The sequence below is a fragment of the Amphimedon queenslandica genome, unplaced genomic scaffold (genome assembly GCF_000090795.2).
Source record: "Amphimedon queenslandica unplaced genomic scaffold, v1.1 AMPQUscaffold_13509, whole genome shotgun sequence".
In the NCBI taxonomy this organism is placed as follows: domain Eukaryota; kingdom Metazoa; phylum Porifera; class Demospongiae; order Haplosclerida; family Niphatidae; genus Amphimedon; species Amphimedon queenslandica.
The window spans coordinates 421,303-445,703 of NW_003546255.1; the positions used below are offsets into that span (position 1 = coordinate 421,303).

General features: G+C 35.4%; 7 protein-coding genes across 8 annotated transcripts; 2 read left to right on the forward strand and 5 right to left on the reverse strand.

Moving 5' to 3' along the window:
- The first annotated feature begins 694 nt into the window (after positions 1 to 694).
- Positions 695 to 4,525, forward strand: LOC109591962 (uncharacterized). Its single transcript, XM_020007548.1, has 2 exons — positions 695 to 1,373; positions 1,423 to 4,525. The coding sequence occupies exons 1-2, from the start codon at positions 1,359 to 1,361 to the stop codon at positions 2,683 to 2,685; spliced, it is 1,278 nt and encodes a 425-aa protein (XP_019863107.1). The 5' UTR covers positions 695 to 1,358; the 3' UTR covers positions 2,686 to 4,525.
- Positions 4,526 to 4,585: 60 nt separating this feature from the next.
- LOC105316476 (putative male-specific lethal-3 protein-like 2) lies at positions 4,586 to 5,627 on the reverse strand. 2 transcript variants are annotated; one of them, XM_011411392.2, is made up of 6 exons: positions 5,603 to 5,627; positions 5,469 to 5,558; positions 5,335 to 5,423; positions 5,014 to 5,252; positions 4,880 to 4,964; positions 4,586 to 4,764 (listed from the first exon to the last, which is right to left on the reverse strand). In XM_011411392.2, exons 1-6 carry the CDS (start codon positions 5,609 to 5,611, stop codon positions 4,653 to 4,655), a joined length of 624 nt encoding a protein of 207 aa, XP_011409694.2. In that variant the 5' UTR covers positions 5,612 to 5,627; the 3' UTR covers positions 4,586 to 4,652. The 2 variants fall into 2 exon arrangements, with proteins under 2 accessions (XP_011409694.2, XP_019863116.1); XM_020007557.1 differs by having other exon boundaries at positions 4,674 to 4,764; positions 4,844 to 4,964.
- Positions 5,628 to 5,638: 11 nt separating this feature from the next.
- LOC105316477 (BLOC-1-related complex subunit 8-like) lies at positions 5,639 to 6,202 on the forward strand. The gene has a single exon (XM_011411393.2). The coding sequence runs from the start codon at positions 5,656 to 5,658 to the stop codon at positions 6,157 to 6,159; it is 504 nt and encodes a 167-aa protein (XP_011409695.1). The 5' UTR covers positions 5,639 to 5,655; the 3' UTR covers positions 6,160 to 6,202.
- LOC100640699 (transcription initiation factor IIE subunit beta-like) lies at positions 6,152 to 7,812 on the reverse strand. The gene is made up of 8 exons (XM_003383568.2): positions 7,598 to 7,812; positions 7,354 to 7,550; positions 7,180 to 7,239; positions 6,942 to 7,076; positions 6,782 to 6,884; positions 6,533 to 6,607; positions 6,447 to 6,487; positions 6,152 to 6,352 (listed from the first exon to the last, which is right to left on the reverse strand). The coding sequence occupies exons 1-8, from the start codon at positions 7,788 to 7,790 to the stop codon at positions 6,227 to 6,229; spliced, it is 930 nt and encodes a 309-aa protein (XP_003383616.1). The 5' UTR covers positions 7,791 to 7,812; the 3' UTR covers positions 6,152 to 6,226.
- Positions 7,813 to 7,850: 38 nt separating this feature from the next.
- LOC100634760 (60S ribosomal protein L9-like) lies at positions 7,851 to 9,730 on the reverse strand. The gene is made up of 5 exons (XM_003383522.3): positions 9,649 to 9,730; positions 9,414 to 9,483; positions 9,126 to 9,331; positions 8,068 to 8,278; positions 7,851 to 8,007 (listed from the first exon to the last, which is right to left on the reverse strand). Exons 2-5 carry the CDS (start codon positions 9,457 to 9,459, stop codon positions 7,904 to 7,906), a joined length of 567 nt encoding a protein of 188 aa, XP_003383570.1. The 5' UTR covers positions 9,460 to 9,483; positions 9,649 to 9,730; the 3' UTR covers positions 7,851 to 7,903.
- Positions 9,731 to 9,895: 165 nt separating this feature from the next.
- On the reverse strand, positions 9,896 to 11,569 carry LOC109591257 (delta-like protein D). The gene is made up of 5 exons (XM_020007025.1): positions 11,447 to 11,569; positions 11,058 to 11,357; positions 10,748 to 10,994; positions 10,227 to 10,520; positions 9,896 to 10,182 (listed from the first exon to the last, which is right to left on the reverse strand). Exons 1-5 carry the CDS (start codon positions 11,486 to 11,488, stop codon positions 9,908 to 9,910), a joined length of 1,158 nt encoding a protein of 385 aa, XP_019862584.1. The 5' UTR covers positions 11,489 to 11,569; the 3' UTR covers positions 9,896 to 9,907.
- Positions 11,570 to 17,997: 6,428 nt separating this feature from the next.
- LOC105316503 (uncharacterized) lies at positions 17,998 to 23,440 on the reverse strand. Its single transcript, XM_011411438.2, has 13 exons — positions 23,220 to 23,440; positions 21,954 to 22,055; positions 21,717 to 21,866; positions 21,561 to 21,659; positions 20,276 to 20,422; positions 20,122 to 20,217; positions 19,966 to 20,067; positions 19,662 to 19,810; positions 19,256 to 19,392; positions 18,962 to 19,089; positions 18,775 to 18,884; positions 18,515 to 18,655; positions 17,998 to 18,456 (listed from the first exon to the last, which is right to left on the reverse strand). The coding sequence occupies exons 1-13, from the start codon at positions 23,343 to 23,345 to the stop codon at positions 18,093 to 18,095; spliced, it is 1,851 nt and encodes a 616-aa protein (XP_011409740.1). The 5' UTR covers positions 23,346 to 23,440; the 3' UTR covers positions 17,998 to 18,092.
- Between the last annotated feature and the right edge of the window lie 961 nt (positions 23,441 to 24,401).

The window sequence follows — 24,401 nt, forward strand, 5'->3', positions numbered from 1 at the left end:
TCCTGGAGTCAAGTGAACGACGATCTCTTCAGATTTTACTGATTCGCTCTCAACTTCGCTTGATTTTTCTTGAACTAGAAAAAAGAAAGAGAGTTAGTAGCAAAGTTTTATGCAATAAAGCAGCATACTGTCACTCTCAGAGAGAGGAAGATCTGTGTCTTTCAATTCTACATAAAAAAGTATGCATAGAATAAATGAATAATGAATACAAACCTTCTTCTTCTGAAGCAGCATCAGTCTCTTCTTCTTTAAGAGGCCCTATAACAAAAGTAAGCATTAAACATACAGAGTTGAATATAGTGATTAGTGAAACCTGGTTGAACAGGAGCAGGGGCTTCCTCATCTTTCATTGGAGCAGTATCTAAAATTCTAGATAGAGGAAAGGGTTATATATTATATACATACCATCAGATTTTTCCTCAACTTGATCAAATTCAGTCCCTTCAAATGGTGATTCTACATAAAAAGGAATCATGCATAATGAAGTAAGCATACGAATGCAATTATACCATCACAAGTGGAGAAAGTCACTGCAAAAATGAGAAAAACAGACAAGATAAGAAATCCCTTCATTATTATTCTCTGGTGCCGACTTGAACTATCTCTGTTGAGAGTGTAACTCTGCACTCTGGTTGCATTGCTATATATAACTACAGATGTTTGTGCATCATTATCTGATGCAAAACAATAACACTTTGTCGCGTATATGTACTACATACATGTAGTATATTGGTACACAAATATCAGTGTTTTTATTGAAGTGTACCACAATAGGAAAGAAAACATTGAAATGATTGTTAATTTAAGAAATAAGTTTAGAACACTATCTTTGCCTATTGTGCTAATTATTGAAAGCATCCAATCAAAGCAAGCAAATAATGTGTGTGTTTATTGCTACAAAAACAAAGTTTATTTTAAAAGCAACTTTCAGTCTCAATTTCCATAATAAACAAAACAGTTAAAATCAACACACAGTCAATATTGAATAACAGCAACATTGAATAATTACTTCAAATGTTAGAATCTATAAGTTCTGTGAATGATATATACATTCATGATTTCAACAGAGTTGGTTACATTTTCTCTTTTTCTGCTGTAACTGGATCAATTAGCAACTTCTGGTGAAATGTTAATTGGGTACAGACTATGAATATACTTTAAAACCATGGAAACTATAAATTATATACTGACAAAGTAACATTCATAGTCTGTTGCCACACAATGATGAGGTTTAGGGGAATCCACCATGCAGTTAGATGCAACTTTTATAGTACATATATGCATAACACAATAAATTCAGTACAGATCCAGGCTCCAGCAAACTTTTTCACTCCAGCAAGAATTTTGGGACTGCTAGTATGAGCTTTGATAAGGTATAAGAAATGAGAATTTTTAGTATAAATATATAGATCTATTATATAGGTTGTCACTATTAGACATGATCTTAAAGTGACATCATTTATCTTTGATGCACTCAATTCTTTTGTAACACAGGCTGTACTAGCAGATAGTGACATCAATAACACTACTGGACTCAATGGAACTACTAGTAATGATGACAGAAAAAAAAATGAAACTATTGTGTTAAGTGTTTTTGGTTCCTTGTATTTTATTGCCTCTTTGATGCATTTCATTATATTTGTTGTGTATTGTCCCTTGAGAGATCAAAGTTGGACTTGTGACACATCACGTGATGGCATCATAAATCGGGTTAAGGATGAGATTTGTTATGTGTATAGAAAGTGCAAGAATTTCAAAGTTATTGTGATGCTCATCATCAATTTCTTGCTACTTTTATCTACTTGGTCCTGTTTTGTTGGAGACAATTTGCACTCATTTGGAACTCTAACTGAGAATACAAGGATTACTTCAATAGTAATGCTTTTTGCTGGACTCACTGGATATCGCCTCATTCCACTAATTAAAGAAAAAGTCAAAGACTTACATGAAGAATACAGAAACGATGATCAAAATAATGACAATCAAAATAGTATTAACCATCAAAATAACGATGAAAATCAAAATAACAATTGCTGCATACCAGTATGCTGTCTAAATAAGATGAGGAAGCTTAATTGGAAATTATTTTATGCTACTATTGATATTTTACATTTGGTTCCAGAAATTGACGGCTGGTTTACCAACTTCACTGCATTAGTAGCTCTTACAAATGATGAAGCGTGTCCTAAAAAATATAATGCAGCTTTTTGGATAATGTATGCTTTGGTTTTAGCAGTAACTGCCTCTCTACCTGTTATTGCTGTGATAAATTTATACTGTTTCTGTAAGAAGAATGCACAGCAAGATGATACAGCAACACAGCAAAGCAATCCAGAAAATGCACAGCAAGAGAATCCAGAAAACACACAGCAAGACAACCTTAGAAACAAGCAGCAAAAGTGCCAAAAGAAACTCAATACCATTTATTTAACAATTCTTTCTTTTATTATGCTCTTCATCACTGCTTTATTCCTTATTGGAGACAATACTCAGCCTCTTGACTGTTCGAAGGATGATATGTTAGTTAAAAACAAACTCCGATTTAGTTTTGTCCTTGTGGCACTTTTTGTATATGCCTTAATGCTCATTCTATCTCCAGTGATACGTTACTGCGACTGTTGCATGTCATCCACAATAGTGCCATTGACGGGTGAGACTAGAGAGACTACACCATCAACAAACTAACAGACAGACAATCAATAACATTAACATTAACATTATAGCCAATAACATTAGCCCAAAATTAATGCTGTAAGATACTATGTTATAATTTTGCATTGTAATTTTGCTGAATTTATGTACATGTAGCCCATGCAGTGCTGTTACCACTATAGAAGTTAAATATAACACTATTATTTTTGCTAATTTGATGCTAAAATTATTCTTTTAATATAATATTTTTAAGTTGCAATAGAGTTGCTGCTGGTGAGAGATTTGAATTACTTAGTTTGTAGCTTAAAAAGAGTGATAACTGATAATAGCTATTGGGATATAGACCTATGTACAAAATTTAATGGGGTTATATTAGAAAGTCTTAATTGTGGAAACTTAGCTTGGAATGAGGTACAGAGTCTAAAACAGTCTAAATGCAATACACTTCTGCATGAGTACATGATCAACGCTAATAGTAATCATTAGAAACATTCCACCACACACACACACACACACTGTTGCATGCTGAATATCCTAAAGGGGACGTCTAGGAAAAGTCTATGATGCAGAAATCCAGAATGACTTAGCAAGGATATGAGCAGTTCTAAGCAACAATAGGTTTATTCATGATCATTATTCAATTTACCAGAATGCCATAAATATAATTAAGAATTCCTGTACTACACTATAAGTGAAGTATCAAGGTATAGGCTGCATTCAAGAGACAGTCAGAATGAGCACTGGAAAAGTAAGTAGTTAAAAATAATTTGATCAGTAATAATATGTTTTTTCTTAACAGATTGTAGTTATTCGAAATGAAATTAAGATTACACCCTTCCTTTTTGATGCCTTCAACACTTTCGTGACACAGCTAGTAATAGTAACAAATGGAGACAATGAGACGAATAAATACATCATTGGTGGAGTCATTGGTATATTATATGTAGCTGCCTCAGTATTTCAGTATTTTTGGCATCTACGCTCTCATTACCGTGTGCATAAGGATGACATTAAAGACAATGATAATTGGGAAAGACTTAAATTTGTTACAATGTGCATTCTAAATTTATTTTTTGTTTTGGGTTCTATTTCATGCTTTTTTGGGGATAACTTGCACATTTTTGGAGACCAAGACCAGAAGGCTGGAATTGCTTCTGTATCTTTGCTGTTCATTGGTCTCATTGGATTTCGTCTTATTCCAGCAATAAAAGATGAGATTAATAATCTATTTGAAGATAAGGAAGATGCTGATGATGATGATGATGAAGAGGATCCATGGACGCTATGGAATAAAACTGTTGATATCCTACAACTAGCTCCAGAAATTGATGGCTGGTTCACTCATTTTGCTGCACTTGTGTTTGTTGAGCAGACCCTTGGGCAGGCCTCATCATGTGGAGCTGTATCATTTATTTGCATCTTCATCATCATACTAGCTTCATTGCCAGTATTTCTTGCTATTGGCCACTTAAAAATGATATCAGCAAAGGATAGAAAACCAGAAAAATGGTTCCAGCTAGTTGTTTACATTTTCATGTTTATCATTGTAGTTCTGTCCTTGATTGGTGACAACAGTCAACCACTTGACTGTTGGAGTTCTAAAAATTGCAGCTTTGAGATTACTACCAATAATAGCAGTTTCCTGATTGATGACAATACTTACAATAACTTCACTTTCATGGACACTCAAGCACTTGACTGCAGTGACAACAAAGCAGCAAACATAGTCCGTATTATTTTTTCTGCTTTGACATTTATTATATATTCAGTCTTACTCATCATAGCTAGAATAACTGTTATATGCAATCCTTTCGAAAAAATAAAAGAGTGGTGGGATAAAATAAAAGAGTGGTGGGATGAAAAAAATATAGTGACGCCATTATGTAGCTAATAAAAACTAATACTTACACCATGCTGTGCTGCTACCATTATAGAAGTTAAATATAACACTATTATTTTTGCTATTTCAGTACTAAAATTATTTTTTTAATAAAATACTTTTAAGTTGAAATAGAGTTGCTGCTGGTGAGAGATGATGCGATTAGATCCAGTGAATCAGAACTGACATATTTCTCATCAGAAAATAACAAATCAGGATTCTGAGACATATACCTACAAAGAGATGAGAGATATGAAGAGAAGAGAGAGAGATAGAGAGGAAGAGGGAAGGGAAGATTATGTCTAAACTCACAAAAGTATAAAAGCTAATAAGATGATCATTATTTACGTTAGTAAGTCTTTAAAGTGTTGATTCAATAGATTAATGTGAGTAGTTGGAAACTTGGCCTGAATGAGAAAAAGAGGCATTTTCACTAAAAAAATATCAAATAAAGCATTATTTTCCAAACATAATGAACAAACCAAATAATCTCAATAGATGACTAATGCCATAAACAGATGACGGCATCATGACTGTATCATCATTATTAATATTAGGAGTTCCTTCGTCAGAGTTAACGCAATTAGTGTTAGTCAGGTGACGCTTTTTAGTTATCTCAAGATCATACTGATGCCTCTCTTCGGAGTAGAGTAAGTGATCTCTTAACATGAAATCAAAGTAGATCTTGATTCCATCTAACACTTCTTTAAGTATAGGTATACTGTAGAAGAAAGAAAGAGAAAAGATGGAAGTATTGGATTAAATAAATTAATAATTACATCTATACATATGTATTGAATTACTTAGTTTCTTCAGTAGCCATGTCGTTAGCATACGTCCAATAATTTCTTAATATTGTCTCAACCGACATATCAACAGGAAGAGAATGTAGCTAGAAAAAGTGATAATGGTTTTTGCAATTGAAGATTGTTTCTACCTTTTTAAAATGTACAATCTGAATACAGTCCTGCTCTAGCTTTGCCTGTAAATGCTGAGGCAGTAGCAATGAGGTTTCATCACCAGAAGACTGAGAAAAAAATGTAACACAACCAAATAAAATATTACCCTTACCTCGGCCATGTTTTAAGGCGCGGTCAAAATATACGAGACACACCCTTTTAAAGATGGCGCGTTTCTTAGAGCCAGACATTGGAACAAGAGCTTACCGCCTCGCCACTGGAGTAAACGAGGCCATTATGACCGCAGCCAACGAGCCATCACTGGGTCTGTACCGTCTGCAAGAGCACTGCATCGGTAACATACCCAAACTACTAAAGGAGAGACAATCTATTGAAGAAATCTCAACCAGAGTGAAGGGGAACAACTTTGACTTAACTTATGACATAGAGGCTGTCAAAGAAATGGGCAAAGTAGATAACTTTACTACGGTCATCTCTGACCTCTCGCAAGCCATCAAATTAAAGGAAAGGATGAACACTCGAGAAATGGAGCAGAAGGTGCAGAGTAGGGGGGTAACCCCCCCAAGAACCTTGCCCTCTTATGGTAGTACTGGTGAAAGCCCACCTCTATTGAGAAGGAGTGACGGTTACAGTATTAACGCATCAAGCAGATTAGCTACTCCACCCAATTATCACGGAACTCAAATTCAACCCAAAAATTTTAAGTAGTGCTCTAAAAATTTGTTTTTTTATTATTGTGATTGTTGATAATTGTGAATTGTGTGGGTGTGGTTTGTTATGTAGGCGTGGTCAGTTGAGTCCCATCTTCAGAGTACTCTTTAAGTAGGTCGGTCTCTAAATGTGTGTTGAGTATTTTAGTTTGTCGCGATTTCTTTGAAGTTTTTCGTTGCTGAGTTGGTGCCTGTGGAGAGAAAAAAATCAATTAGTGGTGGGTGTGGCTTTGGATTAATGGGGTGTGGCCATCAATGTGATAGGTAAAAGTGTTTAAAATGTACTTTTCTTTTTCGAGTTTCGCCTTGCATTGCTCCTAGCCCAACTACAAAAAAATTAATTTAAAACGAAGCAAGTAGCACATACTTACCATTTTCAAGATACTTTTCAATGTCTCTTTCAGACTGACCATCCACACTTACCTGCCTCCATTGAGAGACAATACCTAGTGGAGAAAGAAAAAAATCAAGGATATTTTGGAGCCAATTTTCATGGGTCATATAGTCTTCGCTTTGTTTCAACAATTTGACTCTTTTTTCAAAAGGCCCTCCTTTTAAATTTTAATGATAGTACAGGGACTTTCTCCCAATTTAATAGTAAAATTAGGATTATGGCATACTTTCATCGACAGTTATATCGTAATCGTGATTATTATAGAAAACGACTTCTTCATTCTTATCCCTCTCACCGCATTTCAACCGAAATATGTCCTTTTCAAGTTTCTAATAAAAAGCAAACCCAAAAATAGAGTTTAGACAAGTCAATACCATTTAGCTTACGCGTAAAACTTTCTCAGTCTGTGGTATTGCTTCCTTCAAGTCAGTGATACTAACACCTCCCATTCCTTTACTCTCTCTGTCTTGAAGAAATGCCAAGAGTTGAGTCTTGCTGCGAACCTGGTGACCAAGACTAGGCTAAGGGTGAGAGAGAGAGAGAGAGAGAAGTAGAAAAATACATTTGTGGTTCATGCAGATTAAAAAATCAAATCTCCATGCATTATTTTCCCTATTAACATACCAAAAATATAAATCTATCAGCTTCCGAGTAATAGCGTATCTTGCGATTCCTTCTTAGTTCCTATACAACAATAAAAATAATCCTAAAACTTAATATTCATTATACCCACCCACTAAAATATTAAATGCATGTACATGTACTACCAGTCTTTGCAGTACATGCTAGTTGCGCTACCTCATATAGTCTTTGTTTTATTTCACTGTGGAGTTCCTCCAGATCAATCTCTTTTAATATTTCGTCAATGCTCAGAGGATCGTACACTTTGGTGAGGTATCTCTCCTTCATCATGTCCACGACGGCTTTTAGTATACGAGCAGGGTTCTTCCCACGGTGGCCATGTTTAGCAGCTTCTTTAATAGAATCACTAGTGCCTAGCAAAATTTATAAATAATAATAATAATAATAAATAAGGTGTTACCAGTGTGAAGAATATTAGGCTTTGGTCTAGAAAATTGACTAGCTTTCTTCTTTTTCTTTGGCTTAGAAGCAGATGGTCTGCTATCAGCAGTCACTTTAGCTTTTGAAACTTTCTTTTCTACAACTGGTGTGGCACGGGATCTCTTCTTAAAGGCTTCTCTATCTTTTAAAAGCGAAGGATCTATAGCCGCCATTTTGAAGGTTAATTCTAATAATTCCAAACCACACCCATTAATTCTGAAAACCAACATGTCTGCCGTGAATAATAATTATTTTTCAAAAACATCATTGCTTCTTTTCAACAAATTTAAACTACAGGATCTATCGTAGTCTTTTCAGAGACGTATATGCCATCAAGAAACTTGCGAATATCTTTCCTCTTGACTAGTACAGCTTGATGAATCAGAGCAGCTATTTAAAAAAAGAGAAAAATATAAAAGTTTTAAACTACTAACAAAATATACAACTCACCAGATAACGAGACTTTCTCTATGTCATTACCAAACAGCTCAATCTCGTCCTTGACTGTGGCATGCTTGCAGGTGACCCCATCAAGCATCTTGACAACGCGAGTGTACTTCTCTCCGAGGAAGTTTCTAATTTCGACTGTTTTGTTTTCATCGCTCATGTTAATGTTGATGGGGAAATGAGCATAGACTGCCCTCATTCTGTACTTGTATCCCTGGGAAGGAGAAAAACAAATAATTTGTGCTATAGTACAGGAAATTTGGGCCCAATTTTTGAGTAACTTTTAAAATTCATAAAAAATCCAAATTTGATTGGAATCAGCTGAAACTTTCTACACAACATAAGAACATATATATGTATCAGAAAATAATATAAAAATGGAGAATTCTCTACTTTTCAATTTTGGCAAAATTTGGCACAAGACCATGTACTATAGTACAGGGACTTTGACCCAATTTCGAAGCAAATTTAAAAATTCATAAAAAAATCCAAATTTGATCGAAATCAGCTCAAACATTCTACACAACATAAGAACATGTATATGCATCAGAAAAAAATTATAAAAATAGAAATCCTCTCCTTTTTATTTTTGGCAAAAATTTGGCTCAAGACCATGTACAGGGACTTTGGAGCAACTTTAAAAATTCATAAAAAATCCAAATTTTATCGAAATCAGCTTAAAATTTCTACACAACATAAGAACATGTATATGCATCAGAAAAAATTATAAAAACAGAGATTTCTCTACTTTTCAATTTTGGCAAAATTTGGCTTGAGACCATGTACTATAGTACAGGAACTTTGGCCCGATTTTGAAGCAACTTAAAAAATTCATAAAAAATCCAAATTTGATTGAAATCAGCTCAAACTTTCTACACAACATAAGAACATGTATATGCATCAGAAAAAATTATAAAAATACAAAATCCTCTCCTTTTTATTTTTGGCAAAAATTTGGCCAGAGACTTATGTACAATAGTACAGGGACTTTAACTGAATTCCCACAAAACAAAAAGCTATAACCCCCCATTGCTAATAATAACAATGATAATACAACGTACAAATTGAACTCCTTTGATCAAATTGTTCACATGACTGCATATTGTCTGCAGACATGCCAGCTGCTTTCTCTTGGCAAACCAAACATCGACCCTCAACTTGTTACGTCCGACTTTCGTCAATTCACAGCTCAAGTGTCGGAAAGACTTTGTTAGCTCACCCCTTGGGCCTTTGACTGTGACAATCCTATTCTTAGCAGATAGTGTGACTGTAGAAGATAAAGAAAAGGCCATTATTACATATTACAATAAAAAACAGTGAATATTGTGTTCTTTATTTATGAAGCTTACCATTTTTGGGGGCAGTGACTACCTTTGAGCTAAGAATGGTCTTCATTATTAATGTCCTTTTAGAATTCCACTACATAAATAAAAAAAATTATTATTATAATAAAATAATGGAATGATTGTGATAAATATTAATGCTCAATTAAACTACACACATAACAGATCACTAATAAAAATCTCTAGCTATGACATTGCAATACAAAAGAAGATTCACAAAGATTAGTTAGCCATTACTTACACAAAATGGAGTCCCTCCACATGGAACGTTAGAGAATGAAAGAAGGCGGACTTTGTGCGCATGCGCATGAGACACACCCGGTAAATGTGATGTCATGCATGTATACTTTTATTATAATGCATAGATAGTAACAATGGACTCTTGATAGTACCATATACTAAGTACTACTAAATACTGATGACGTTTTGATTTTGCAGCAATAATTTTTTTAACTGAAAAAAACCACAAAAATATTGATTTTAAATGTTTAGTTATCTTTTTAGTAATATGTAGAGTATGCTGGTTTTGCATAAGTATTGTTGTCTCCAGCTTCAAGCTTGTCATATGTAATATCCCTTGTTCCTGCTGGTAGCTTTGGCAATGGTGCCCCATCACGATTGCTTGTACCAACATTAGCTGGGACTTGATGCAACCCTTTGGCATAATGGCTGCCGGACTGCTTCACTTTTACATTAGGATCCAAAACTTCAGGAGGAATATACATCACGTTTTTATTAAAAGGCTCCGGTACTTCATTCCTTGAATTTGACTTTTCTATATTCAACAAAAAAATTATTGAATGAAAACTATACCCATACCTTTTCTTCTTGATTTAATGATACAATAGCTAGCAATGATGATACAAGATACAATGATGATTATAAGAATGATCACGCCTGCAGCTGCTCCTCCAGCTATTTCAGCCAAACTACTTTCAGCAGATCCAGGAGCAGATGACCCAGTACCAGTACTAGTGGCTGAAGGATTTGAACTCCTTGTAATACTAGAAGCAGCACTAGATGTTGTAATTATTTGTTGTGTACAATCAGCTCCAGTATATCCATCATTACAAATACATTCTCCTGGCTGAGTGCATCTTCCATTGGTTGGAGCTATGAAAAGAGATCAAGGTAATAATTATGTTTTATGTTTTATACATGTGATAGCAACAGAAAACATAAAACTGCTCTTTCAATAAACTCTCGTGCAAAACAATAGATAACAAAAAACTCATAGCCAATATGGAATCAGGACATTCCATGTTCACCACTACAGAAGCCATTTTGATTATACACCCTTACACTATACAATACATACATGCATAATAGTATGCACTTACAGCAGCCAGCTCTAGGTATGCATTGCTGACAGTCGCTCCCAGTCCATCCACTAGCACACGACAATTGAACTTGAACTGTAAAATACACTTTGTTATAGAATCCTGTAGTCCTGATGGGATTAGAGAAATTGTCACCAGTCGTTGGATTAAGGTTTATATTGAATGCATTGCGATCAATCAAATCATCCAAATTGATATTGCCATTGTCATCATTGTCAATGCTGGACACTAACAACTGAAATGAACCCTAGAAATAAATAATAAAGAGTAAAATACTTTAACTGGAATCATTATTATTGTAATTACATACTGGCCATGCATCGTTGCTAGAGAAAGTCAATGGATTTTGAGTATTAGCTCCAGGATAAAGCAAACCAGTTGTAGGAAAAGTCCTGTTGGTGCTCTCAAATGAAGAGGATGTTGTAATGGTATCCCAGCAGTTGTCAGTATTTGATGGGCTAAGATTGATAGCTCGTATGCAAAAATGAAAGTAAACATCACAGTCTGGGAATATAACATCACAGCTTCCGCCATCATAGTCTTCATCAGTAGGGTTTTCATATCTAACAGCTCTTATCCTTAGCACGTAGTCTGAGAAGCAAAAAGGACACTATACAAAAGAAAATATAAATATAATAATAATAATAGGGAGAGGAGTACAAGAAAAAGGTGCATGAATAACTTAAGTGCTCTGCTTACTGATAACAGAAAGAGGAGAAGATATACAGTGATACTCTTCATTATGCTTGCTTGTTACTAAACTGGATTTGGTTGTTGAGTATCCGTTTGCTTGATTGCTTTTATTGTACTGCTAGAAGTCAGTAAAATGTATGCATGGTATGAAAACACAGAAATTAGCTATGATCATACGATCATCATGTTATGCCATCATTGATATTTTCATTATATGACAAAACAGAAATAGGCATCTTTTAATTGTTGCATGCATGTAAACATGTTTATACCTAATGCATAATAAGATTTTCACTGTTTACATAATAGCCGTCAAATTAAGAATGAATAAAGTTAAAATATTATTTTATCTTCAAAAATGGTAACACGACTAATCCTGTTTATTCTAACTAGTACACAATACAAAGACACAGGGACTATCATGGGGACTATGTATTACATAATAGAAAATAGAATTACTATACAATTGAATCAATTGCTGTCATCTGCTTGAATCTATTAAGCTATTATGAATCATATTGAAAGTTTTTTACTAGCTTCATTGATTAAACATAAGGGTGTATAGCTCAACAGTTTATTTTAAGGAAAAAACAACAGTCAAAACACACACTGGTTTTAATAACATAGACAAATTATCTTTTCTCGTAATAAGAATATAAACCAAGCAAAACATAATTAGAAGCAAGAGTAGATATACTTTTGTTAGGAGTCATAGCTGGTACAATGAAAGATATCTCTACTGTTAATCCATTTCTTTTTTGGCTTCTTCTTTCAGTGACAGTGTTCACAGCTCTGTCTCAAAAAAAGGCTACCACTTACTATGTTCTGCCAAGTGATGCTGCATCAACCGATTGTCCTACTAAAAGTGGTGAGTGTCACAGCCTCTCTTATTATGCCAACACTCCTTACTTGGCCTCAAACTCCATTTTTATACTCCTGAAAGGAGAACACAGCTTGGACAGGCAATTTGCAATGGAAGGATTTGATAGTATATTTCTTAGAGCCCCCGAGGATATTAAATTGAAAGAAGGGCCTAATGAATTTACAATCCAGTCTGCTTCAGTTACTGTAAGATGTACTAATGACTCCTTCAAAGCTTTTTATATTATATCGGCAAGATTGGTTATTTTTGAAGGCATGACTATAACAGGCTGTAAGACAGCAGTTGTAATACAAAATGTAAGCTATTTCTATATGGAATACATGTTAATACAAAACAGCACTTTTATTGGAGTTTTTGGTGACTTTGCATATGGTACTAACAATTCACATAGCGAAATAATTTGTGCAATATACAAAACTTCTTTTTATCAAAATTGCATCCGTCCACCAATAATAGCTACAAATAAAGCATACAAAATATGCTCACATTTGTTTCTTAGCAGTAAAAGGCACCATCGGGCCATATCTTTCAATGTAACTCACTCAAATTTCTCATTTGGTGTGAACCAATATGCCTCTGTTCACTTGTCTCTGATAGAGAACAATCCTCCTTCAATTAACAATGGGAAACACATGTTTTTTTTCTCTAACTGTATCTTTGTAAATAATACTGTAAACAACTGTGGTGGCCTCTTCTTTACAGTATCAGCATACTCCAGGATTTTGATTTCAGTTTTTAAGTCTGCTTTCATGTACAACAGAGTAATAAACACAACAGAGTAATAAACACAACAAGAGAGTACACTGACAATTATATAAAATCATCTGGTGGTCTTTGCTTCACATTGGTAATGCATGAAGGAGCAATCTTTGTCAATGAATCTAGCTTTATTGGTAACATAGGCGGAGGTGCTTCATTCAATTACATTGGTAACGGCACTTATGGCAGTCAGTACTCACCATTCGTCATAATTAGCAATAGTGTATTTTTAGAGAATGAAGGAGATTTTGGAGCTGGGTTTTCTATGGTAGCAGAAAAATTTCCGTTTGTTTTGATCAATAATGTGTCAGTTGTTTACAACAAGAATACTGAAATTTCAGCTGGCTTGCAATACAGTGCAGTGCTATGTCTATGCACGAGCAGGGAGCAAGTTATAAAAGTTAATAAAGTTTTCATTTCTCACAACAACATGACAGGACTCTTAATAGTTAGCTGTCACGTTGATTTTATCTATTCAACCTCTACATTCAGTCACAACACATCACCATACAATGGCGGGGGGATATGGGTAGATAGAAACTCGTTTGTGCGAAGTTTATACTCGGGAAAACTGTTACTAGCTTATAACAAAGCAGAGGATTATGGAGGAGCTATATATTCTGAATCAGATCCTTTCCCTCACCAACTACAGCAGGTGACATTACGGAGTAAGTTTGGATGTACTATATCAGGAATCATTGCAGTATATATCAATAATACAGCCGGTATGGGAGGTCATGATGTTTATGGTGGACAGTTCTATCACTGTTTTTCAAATCAGATAAAAAACACTGATATCAAGAGCATTGAAGCCATTAACTGTAGCAGTAAAAGATGGCCCGTTTTTGCAAATATAAGTTCACCACTCTCATCTTACATTTCGTCGACTCCTTTTGGTGTTTGCTTATGCAAGGACAGTGTTAAAGCAAGCTGCAATGTAAGGACAATATGGAGGGAAGTGTATCCAGGTAGTGTACTCAGTCTCTCTTTGGCAACAGTTGGAATGTGTGGAGGAATCAGTCCAGGACAATTAACAATAAGTGAGTATAGTATCAATGTCACACTTGGGAGCTCTGATCAAACGAGACACCTACGGTGCATGGCCTCGCCCCTATAGCTGCTATGGTGCATGCCCGCACTTCAATAACTGTTTGATTATCAGCATGAAGAGAGTCTGCTCAACACTAGCTTCCTACAGTTGCACTTGCTCTTGAATACCTGCAGAAGTAGCAGCACTGCAGCACATACATGCAAGCAGCTCCAGCCCCTCCCATGCATGTAGATTGAAAGGTGTGGCATTCCATGACTGGAATGAGTGTCAGCAAGAAGACCATGTGAGAAAGAAGCTTCACTTTTTCTTTACTAATCAGCAATATATGATAAACTTGCTGACAAAAAAAGTTGCTGCCTTTGTATATTTGAGATAGTATAGGTACTTTAGCACCTATAACCCAGCAAGTTGTTGCTCTAGCGCTGCACAAACGAGTGACCTCAACAATTTCAAGTAAGTATAACTCTTCATCAAGTAAGATTTAGAGAAATCTGTTCATAATTTTTGAAGGCCATGTTTTAATCTACTGAAAAATGCTACCAGCTATCTCTAAAGTGCCAACACAACGGAACTTGGCCCAACTACTCGATTTTCTTACTTTGAAGCTTCTGTACCTAGCACTTGTATTTGAGCAACACAAAACAGTTACGAAAGACTTTTCCACGTCAAAAAGAAAGATATAGGAGCTTAGAACACGCTGTGCTAAAGTTATTGTTTATTAAAAACAAATTTCAGTTGTACAGAATGAATGAATGAATGAATGAACGAGAGCACTAAAGTGCATACCCTCGACACAATCTGTATGTAACAGTTTCAATAAATTAAGAGAAAATAATTGGTGAAAGTTTTGAGACAGAGAAGAAGCTTCAGCATGTACTAGATTTATTAAAACTTAGTAAATGTTTTGAGACAGACAGAGAATTTTTTGTTTTTTTTAGACAAAGAGCTCCAGCATATTTGCTGCACTGCTGCTAGCTAGCTAGCTGCAACAATGTAAAGGTGTGGCTGCAATGAAGGTGTGGCTCAATCAAGCCATGCTCCACCCCCACACACAGTAAATGGTGGCACATGGCCCTATGTGGCGAAGAAAGCTTTGGTTTTTCTCGACTTTTAAACAGTTTAGCATACATTTGTTAGGCTCTATTTGTTGCATACAAACTGCTATCTAGTCCCTAATGTTAAAAGACTCTGGCCGCTACCTCGGGAGAAGAGAGCCTCGTCTAAACTCACAAGGTATGAAAGTTTGGGCTATCATATCTTTAAAACGAAGACGTTTGGAACAATTTCTCTCATATTAATGAAAGATGGGGCTTTGCTTTATTGTTTTATCTGCCCTGTTGCTTATTTGCTTTCACTACGAAAGAGCTGCAGGAGAGCCGACTACGTTTGGCGACTTTGCCAGCTTCTTTTACCACGGAAAAGACAAATCAAGGATTCCCAAGACGGAGAATAACTTTTTCTAGAGCCAGTGTTGATTATAAGACTCTCCAGGACAAGACAAGAAAGCAGTGTCAGCTCAAAAGTGGAGGTCAAAGCGAACACACAGACAGGACGACTGCTTTACCCTCGACTACGCCTACGCGGTCTCGGGTAATGACAGACACACACAACAACTACCTATACCTCGCGTAGGCGAGGCCAATGACACTCCCGTGGGTGTGCAAGACTTTTACGTACAAGTTGAATCAAGGGATCTCTTCAACTGGGTACTTTACCATTAAAACTGGAAGCTACGAGTTAAGAAATGCATCCATTGTGGTAAGGGTCCAATTCTTAGACTGCCCTTCTGGTCTTATCCTAACTGATTCTGGTACTTGTGATTGTAACTCCATCATTTCCTCAGTACCAAACTTAAAGTGCAATGTGTCTTGGTTTGATACTCCTATAAGAAGATCAGGCAATGTTTGGCTAGCATATGACACTGCATGCAATTGCTCAATAGTTAATGATGTTTGCCCATTTGATTATTGCAATAGCTCTACTGTATATCTCAGTCTTGATGACCCACACAGACAATGTGCACTGAATAGATCTGGAGTATTATGTGGAGGGTGTCAGCCAGGACTCAGTCTCATGTTAGGTTCTAATAAGTGTCAATACTGCACTAACAAGTACCTATCTTTGCTTATTGGTTTCATTATGGCTGGGATAGTACTCGTTGCATTTCTGCTAATTTGTAATTTGACTGTATCTGCTGGCAGCATCAATGGGTTATTGTTTTATGCTAACATTGTGAAGCTCAATGAGGTTGTATTGTTTAGAAATGGAGCATCAATACCAGTCCTGAGCCAGTTCATTGCTTGGACTAATCTTGACCTTGGTATAGAGACTTGTTTTTTTAACGGGCTTGATGGCTATTGGAAGACATGGTTACAGTTTATATTTCCAGTGTACATATGGCTGCTAGTGGGGGCCATCATAATCGGCTCTTATTACTCTGGTAGACTTTCCCGTATATTTGGAAACAACACAGTACCAGTGCTAGCCACACTGATCCTCATGTCCTATTCTAAGCTGCTACGTACCATCACAAATGCTTTAATGATCTCTAACATCAAATGCAAGGACGACAAAAGGAGGGTATGGAGCGTTGATGCCAATATTGACTATCTTGATAATAAGCACATGATTTTATTCGGAGTATCAGTAACTTTCTTAATGATAGGTCTATTGTACGGAGGTATGATATTCAGTATACAATGGCTCCAAAAGTGTACTGGAAGATATTGTAAGTCGTCACGTGACCCCATAGTGAAACTGAAGCCCTTGGTAGATTCATACACAGGCCCATATAAGGACAGGTATCGCTACTGGACTGGTCTTCTTGTGTTTATACGTGTCATACTCACTGCTCTGTTCTCGTATACGACACAAACAAAGCCCGAAATAAACAATTACATCATTGTTTTTGTTTGTGTGTTGTTGATCAGAATAGCTGCTAAAGGCATATACAGGAACTCTGCATTGAATAATTTAGAGTTTTTCCACTACTTTAACTTGCTCTGCATCAGCATGTTAAATGCAGTTTCACACCAAGAACAATGGAATATCGAGAGCCTCTACTTTACCATTGCCTCCATTAGCTTTTCAATGATCCTATTTATAAGTACAGTCCTCATTCACATTTATGTTAAATTGGAAAATAAATTTGGGAGACCAAAATGCTTAAAGTCAAAATTCTTCTCCAGCTATGACGAGGAAGAGTATCATGTTCATGATTACCGCCGCTTGATAGAAGATGAATATAGAGATGAGGATTCAGATAAAGAGGGATCACCACCTCGCGTTATCCAGCGTAGAGAATCAATGATATTTGATTTTCACATTGACAAACGAGAGAAAGTAGTTGAGAGTCCTTTGATAGAACTTTAACTAATTTTTTTAGCATTTTTTTGAATAGTGAACAAAAATTAATAAAACTAAAAAAATACAATAATGATAATGATTTCAAATTTTCAACTATAATGCAATACATGTAACACTAATGTACAATATCTTATAGTCAATGCATGTCCAATAATGAATGATGATGCATTTAAGTGTGTATAAATATGCATGTATGTATCAATGTATGTATCAGTGTATGTATCAGTGTATGCATCAGTGTATGTATCAGTGTATGTATCAGTGTATGTGTATCAATGTATGTATATGCATTACGTGTAACACTAATGTACAATATCTTATAGTCAATGCATGTCCAATAATGAATGATGATGCATTTAAGTGTGTATAAATATGCATGTATGTATCAATGTATGTATCAGTGTATGTATCAGTGTATGCATCAGTGTATGTATCAGTGTATGTATCAGTGTATGTGTATCAATGTATGTATATGCATGTGAAAACTCTTTAGTTTAATGTGTCAATCCAAGGTCTTATTAATGCCAAAAAACTTTTCATTTGTACGCAACAGAAACACAGGAATTAAGAGACAATGCTATCTGCTCAATCTTTCACTGATGTGTGCTCAGTGCAATTGAAACAGACATGACTTCTGCATTAATACTGATACTGTTGATAGCTCCTGGAAGGGACACACATACAGCAGTAGTAGAAGTATCAAGAGAAGGAGAGCAAGGTTCACTTTCTGGTACTGCAGCACTTTGAACTGGTAAGTGTTGTGTTGTACTGGTGGTAGTTGAATGGCGTGGTGCATTGTTAGGCTCAATTGAGTGTTGTGGTGATGAATGGAGAGATTGTTCAACTCCAAGTCTCACTGCTGTAGGGTTTGATGAATAATGTACCGGTTCACCTGTGATTACTACTTCATTGACACGCGATCTTTTGTACAGCCATAAGAGGCAAAACCCAATCAATCTAAAAGAGAGAGAGAGAGAGAATAAAAAGAGGAGTTTTTAATAGTAATAATTATTACTTTAATAGTATGACGTCTATGACGATAATGGTCGATGTGACAGCAACACGACCGGAGAGAGAAGGAATCAAGTGAATAAAAGAAGACATGCTTGAGACAAGTATGAAGACAAAAGCAAGACCTAACCCAACACCCCAATGCCTAGAGAGAAAGAGGAGGAGGAAAGAAAGGAAGATGGATAATATATACATGTACATGTACATGCAAGATGTAAGAAAATTTTTAAAGGTTTCGATTCATCAACATGTAGGATGGCGTACTTTGATTTAACTTCGTTTGAAGGAAACCTCCATTTCTTTTTGACGTAAGCATATCTCTTCTTGCACACCTGACACTGGAGAGCACTCCTTTGAGAATCATTGCTAGCTCTCTAAAAATTATCAATTATAATTATGAATATTCTCGTTGCTCCTTATTTATGTTATGCATTATTATTAGCAGACGTACCTCAGCTACCCATCTATTAAGACAAGCTCTGTGGACGGCGGGGCAGCTGCAGGGTCGAAATAAATCACTGACTTCGCCAGAATCAAGGCATATCCAACAATCAGGGGATGCATTGTCATTAGACGAATCTTTCAAATAAAATAAATACTTATCAATTTTAACTTATAAACCAGCTCTTATGTACATGTATGTAAGAAAATCAAATATGGTAATCTTATTAAGTTTGAAGTGATGTCCGATTAAATTTTTACAAGTTTTGTACAAGATTTAGACTACTCTATGAGTGAGATTTACCTTCTCTTGTGTCAGTAATGGTTCCATAGCCCTCATTTGAGGACTGATTGGCAGTAATAAGTGAATCTGTTTCGCCTTTTGAATTATATCGAGGCTGAAGTAAGAGCCCAGGATTAAGGACCCACAAAGTTGTAGGCCTGGGAAGAATAAAGGAAAAAACAAAAAAAGAGAGAGAGTGTAAATATAAAGTATAAAATATAAATTAAACAGGCTCAGAAGGATGGAGCTTTTCCTATAAAAGCATAGAAAAATAGTCTTGTCCAAATTCAAGGAAATAAGATAAAACAGGGATGCATACATTGTACATGTACATTGTACATGTACATGTATAGATGTACATTGTACATGTACATGTATAGATGTACATGTAGTTATTCATATTACTATTATACATGTATATTTGTACCTCTTAAAGTTCCAGAGGCAGCAGCAGAACCAAATGGGTAAACCCAGTTCAATAATGTGAATTACCATACTGCTGGTGTAGAGAGAATGGGAATCAACTGATACATAATGACCGATCACATTCAGTATGAGGAGAATGATTATTATACACTAAAAAATAAAAATACTTGTAACAGATATGATTTAGATCGGAATCAACTGAAACTTTCTACGCAACATAAGTACATGTATACATGTATGTATCAGAAAATAATTATAAAATTATCTCCTAGCCAATTTTCTTTTTATTTATAATTTAAACTCACTTGCATCACGGCAGATGATAATATTCCAACTATAGAACTGATCTGAATGTTTAAATTAATCTTGTGATAAATAAATAAATCTGAGAGAGGCCTCCAATCAGGCTATAAAAAAAACAAAATAATATTAATTATTTTAATAAAATTTTTTTATCTTACTCTGAAGAATAATCTGACAGCGTAGTGCATAAAACCTGCTAGCATTATCAATAACAGAGTTGCAAATATGACGGCCAGCACAATACTCTTCCTAGCCTAAAATATTTAAAATTATACACTTAATTTTTTTTTCATTTTTCAATTTTTTGCATACCAGTTCAACCTCGTTAACAAGGGGTGTGGCTATGATGTCACTGAGTAGAAGTAAATAGACCAGTAAGTTGAATACAGTGCAGGCAATGAAGTAATGGGTCTTGTTTAGGAAATGCTGTGTGTGAGACACTTCAGTGTTATAAAATAACTAAAAAAGAAAAAAGAAAATATTCCAATAAAAATGCCACGTACATGTAAATACATGTATATGCCCATGATTTCCTTTAAAAATGGGTCGGAAATTACCTCAAATTTTTATTACATTTTCTGATACATATTGATGTACTTATGTGATGTAGAAAGTTTGAGGTGATTCCGACTTCAATTTTTCAAGTTATAATCATTTTTAAAAATTGGCCAATTTAAAAAAAAAATCCCTGTACTATAGCCCATGGTTTTTTCTAAAAAATGGCTCCGAAATCACCCCCAATTTTTATTACATTTTTTGATACATATTGATGTACTTATGCTGTGTAGAAAGTTTGAGGTGATTCCGACTTCAATTTTTCAAGTTATGGCCATTTTTAAAAATTGCCCAATTTAAAAAAAATTCCTGTACTATAGCCCATGGTTTTTTCCAAAAAATGGCTCTGAAATCACCCCCAATTTTTATTACATTTTCTGATACACATTGATGTACTTATGTGATGTAGAAAGTTTGAGGTAATTCCGACTTCAATTTTTCAAGTTATGACCATTTTTAAAAATTGGCCAATTTTTAAAAAAATCCCTGTACTATAGCCCATGGTTTTTTCTAAAAAATGGCTCCAAAATCACCCCCAATTTTTATTACATTTTCTGATACATATTGAAGTACTTATGCTGTGTAGAAAGTTTGAGTCGATTCCGACTTCAATTTTTCAAGTTACGGCCATTTTAAAAAATTGGCCAATTTTTGAAAAAATCCTTGTACTATAGCCCATGGTTTTTTCCAAAAAATGGCTCCAAAATCACCCCCAATTTTTATTACATTTTCTGATACATATTGATGTACTTATGCTGTGTAGAAAGTTTGAGGTGATTCCGACTTAAATTTTTCAAGTTATGACCATTTTAAAAAATTGGCCAATTTTTGAAAAAATCCCTGTACTATAGCCCATGGTTTTTTCTAAAAAATGGCTCCGAAATGACCCCCAATTTTTATTGCATTTTCTGATACATATTGATGTACTTATGCCGTGTAGAAAGTTTGAGCCAATTCTGATTAAAACTTGCCGAGCTAAAAATAATTACATATTGATAACACATTAACTGTATTACATGTATATACATTGTGCCTTTCTTACTTCAGCCCAGAAGCAGATGAGGACAGAGAAAGCCGTGATAAGTGTTGGATAATAAATATTATGCAACATATTGGCCCATCTCTCTGGTATACCATACAACTAAAAACAAAAATATATTTAAAAATTATAAAATTATATATATATTATTTCTCTTACCTGTACTGTAAAGTAAATAGCTCTAGTACCTGTGGCGGCTATGACAGTGCCCAGTATACACTTTTGTATGGTGATTCGAAACGCCTTCTTCCACTTCTCTTCTTGAGAAGCAGCTGGATCAACCAATGAATCGCTGATCATACATAATATCTGGAAGATAAAAAAGAGAGGGAGAGAGTGTGCGTGAAAATAGAAAATAAGTAAGATTAGGATAAAGTTTGGCAGACTGTCTCTTACCAGTTGTACTGATGCGATAAAGAATATTATATAAGAAAAAACAGCAAATACAGTGAGGTATCCTTCGTTAAGACTTTCACAAGAGTCACCACCAAAAATAACCTACAAAATTAATATATATACATGTACATGTACTTTAATCTCTCATTTAAAATGAAAATTAGCAAAACTTTACTCCATAACAAAAGGCTATAATGAAAGTCAACACAAAGCGAAGAGAGTCAAACATGTCAAAGAGAGAGGTGGGTGGAAGTCTGGCATAATTAAATAAGTCCCTCTCTAACCACAACAAGGAAATAAGATTAAAAATATCCTAATGTGTTTAGCTAGTAAGATAATACTTCCTTTAAAATACAAGAAATGCTAATGATGAGCCAGAATGTAACAGCTTGTGCCAAATATTATTAACAAAAATTAATTTTCAAAAGATGCATTGCTATGACAACTAAAATGACTGAATGAGTGATTGAGAAGGAGGCTAAGGCTCATTATAAATAGAATTAACAGATAAAAATGAAATAATAAGAGCACGTGGGATTGTTATTTAAGAGCGTAATGTGATTCATATCACCAGTTGGGATTATATAATGAAATCACTAGCCTCTCAATTTACAGTGTACACACTAGGTCAGAGGACAATAGATTAGGCATGTGACTATCACACCATTCACTGTAATAGTATAACCTCTCTTAACAAACACTCCTCATAGGGGATGCCTCCATCTAATAGTGTACTATAATAGCTTCCACATAAAGGACAATAAACATCCCATTATCCTATCCATTATTGCAATTGTATGTACAAGTAGCTGATCAAGAGCAGGCAGGAATAAATCAATTGATGCAAGCAACAAAATTCTTCAAATAACTATACATACATGTACATGTACTGTAACGGCTAGCAAGTCTTGGCAAGCAGCACTTTCGTCCTACTGTCATAAACTGTACAGGAGCCAAGGATCATAATAGTAGTACTAATAAAACGTACGTGTACATAAATGTACGGTCCATTCCATGCGCATTAACATAAACAAGGATGCGTTTGCTTGCTTTAATGAAGAACAACAAAGTTGTACATTTGTAAACAGAACATCGAAAGGCATGACACATACACACATAATCAATTCTCGCTTTCCTTTTCATTTTGCCCCCCCCCCTACATCTTTCTCTGCCATAATTACTTTCTAATAAGCAACTTAGAATAAGAGATACTGTATCTATATGTCTACCTAAGGCTAGCTTCCTTTACCTTCTTTACAGTCTTACCTCACACTCACAGACGCCAGCTTTACAAGTTCCCTGAGGAAAGGAACAGTTAGCGGGGCCACAATCAAGGAGAGAGCCCGCTACTCCCGTAACGTTAACGAAATGAATAGACTCATTCAGTCCCATTTAGGAGCTGTATATGATATTATAAAGAAGAGTTCTATTAGAAGTCAAAGACTCAAAGGTAAAAGCACCCTTGCTGTCTTATCGGGATGTCGGGAATTTTTATTGTCATCTGACCACGCCCATTAATTATCACGACTAGACAAAAATGCTCTTTTCTGTAGACAGTCTACCATCATGAATTGATAGAATGGGATTGATGCTAATTTACACACAGCTTCTGAACAATGAGGCTGGATGACACTTCCATCCCTCAGTCTGCACCAATGAATGGAAACAGTAGATGCATTATTCTGTTCTATGTTTGCATGGTAATATCTATCACTGAAAAGCCTGGCAAAAGTCATTAAAGATTTCCTCCTCATTACCAAAACTTGTATGACTGAGGAAATAACAGCACCTGTAACTACAGAGAGAACATGAAAATACATGTAACCTAACATTCTTGGCACATGCTTCACATACAGTAAACAACGATTGTTGAATGTAGGCTAGCTGCAGGTGAATCTAAAAAAACCTATGTAACATGCATCTTTACCATAAACTACAACAAGAGATTGGAAAAACAATTCAGCTCAACAAAAAGCATGCACCTGTGATTCTTTTCTTCTCTTTCAACTTTTTTTAATTTCAAAACAACGTTTACTGTCAGAGTAAGCAAAACACTGCAGGTGCTGGCCAGCACATCCTTGCAGACACCCCACAACAGTAAACAATAAATCAAAATGACTATAAAAGAGGAGCAGGCTAGACTCCAAATCCATCATTCGCTCATCGAAGAAACCTAAAGTATTATTCATACTCACTCTACCTCTCATTCAAAAATGGCCCAAACCCAAAAGAGGATTCTCTTCGTCTGCACTGGAGACAACTGCAGGACAATACTAGCACGTGCAGCAGCTCTCAAAAATGAGGGCCCGGAAAGTCGGTTTATCTTTGAAACTGCTTCATGCTCAACCGAAAGCAAAAAATTTGTAGCTGAGCCAAAGGTGCACCAATCCGTCTTGAATGCGATTAAAAAGAAATGCCCCGAAGAGTATCGCCTCATCAAGGACTACG

What these genes read in the sequence shown, in the direction of transcription:
- LOC105316476 (XM_011411392.2), bottom strand. An exon ending in AGATTGTACATTTTAAAAAG is followed by an intron (nt 5,424 to 5,468) that starts GTAGAAACAATC and finishes CACTTTTTCTAG; the next exon opens with CTACATTCTCTTCCTGTTGA. An exon ending in CACTTTAAAGACTTACTAAC is followed by an intron (nt 4,765 to 4,879) that starts GTAAATAATGAT and finishes ATCTCTTTGTAG; the next exon opens with GTATATGTCTCAGAATCCTG.
- LOC105316477 (XM_011411393.2), top strand. Translation starts at nt 5,656, where the DNA reads ATGGCGCGTTTCTTAGAGCCAGACATTGGAACAAGAGCTTACCGCCTC.
- LOC100640699 (XM_003383568.2), bottom strand. Translation starts at nt 7,790, where the DNA reads ATGGCGGCTATAGATCCTTCGCTTTTAAAAGATAGAGAAGCCTTTAAG. An exon ending in AGACTGAGAAAGTTTTACGC is followed by an intron (nt 6,885 to 6,941) that starts GTAAGCTAAATG and finishes GCTTTTTATTAG; the next exon opens with AAACTTGAAAAGGACATATT. An exon ending in TGAAAAGTATCTTGAAAATG is followed by an intron (nt 6,488 to 6,532) that starts GTAAGTATGTGC and finishes ATTTTTTTGTAG; the next exon opens with TTGGGCTAGGAGCAATGCAA.
- LOC100634760 (XM_003383522.3), bottom strand. Translation starts at nt 9,459, where the DNA reads ATGAAGACCATTCTTAGCTCAAAGGTAGTCACTGCCCCCAAAAATG. An exon ending in AGTCACTGCCCCCAAAAATG is followed by an intron (nt 9,332 to 9,413) that starts GTAAGCTTCATA and finishes TATCTTCTACAG; the next exon opens with TCACACTATCTGCTAAGAAT. An exon ending in TGATCAAAGGAGTTCAATTT is followed by an intron (nt 8,279 to 9,125) that starts GTACGTTGTATT and finishes TCTCCTTCCCAG; the next exon opens with GGATACAAGTACAGAATGAG.
- LOC109591257 (XM_020007025.1), bottom strand. Translation starts at nt 11,488, where the DNA reads ATGAAGAGTATCACTGTATATCTTCTCCTCTTTCTGTTATCA. An exon ending in TTCTCCTCTTTCTGTTATCA is followed by an intron (nt 11,358 to 11,446) that starts GTAAGCAGAGCA and finishes TCTTTTGTATAG; the next exon opens with TGTCCTTTTTGCTTCTCAGA. An exon ending in CATTAAATCAAGAAGAAAAG is followed by an intron (nt 10,183 to 10,226) that starts GTATGGGTATAG and finishes TGTTGAATATAG; the next exon opens with AAAAGTCAAATTCAAGGAAT.
- LOC105316503 (XM_011411438.2), bottom strand. Translation starts at nt 23,345, where the DNA reads ATGGGACTGAATGAGTCTATTCATTTCGTTAACGTTACGGGAGTAGCG. An exon ending in CTATTTACTTTACAGTACAG is followed by an intron (nt 21,660 to 21,716) that starts GTAAGAGAAATA and finishes TTTTGTTTTTAG; the next exon opens with TTGTATGGTATACCAGAGAG. An exon ending in CATTACTGACACAAGAGAAG is followed by an intron (nt 19,090 to 19,255) that starts GTAAATCTCACT and finishes TTTATTTGAAAG; the next exon opens with ATTCGTCTAATGACAATGCA.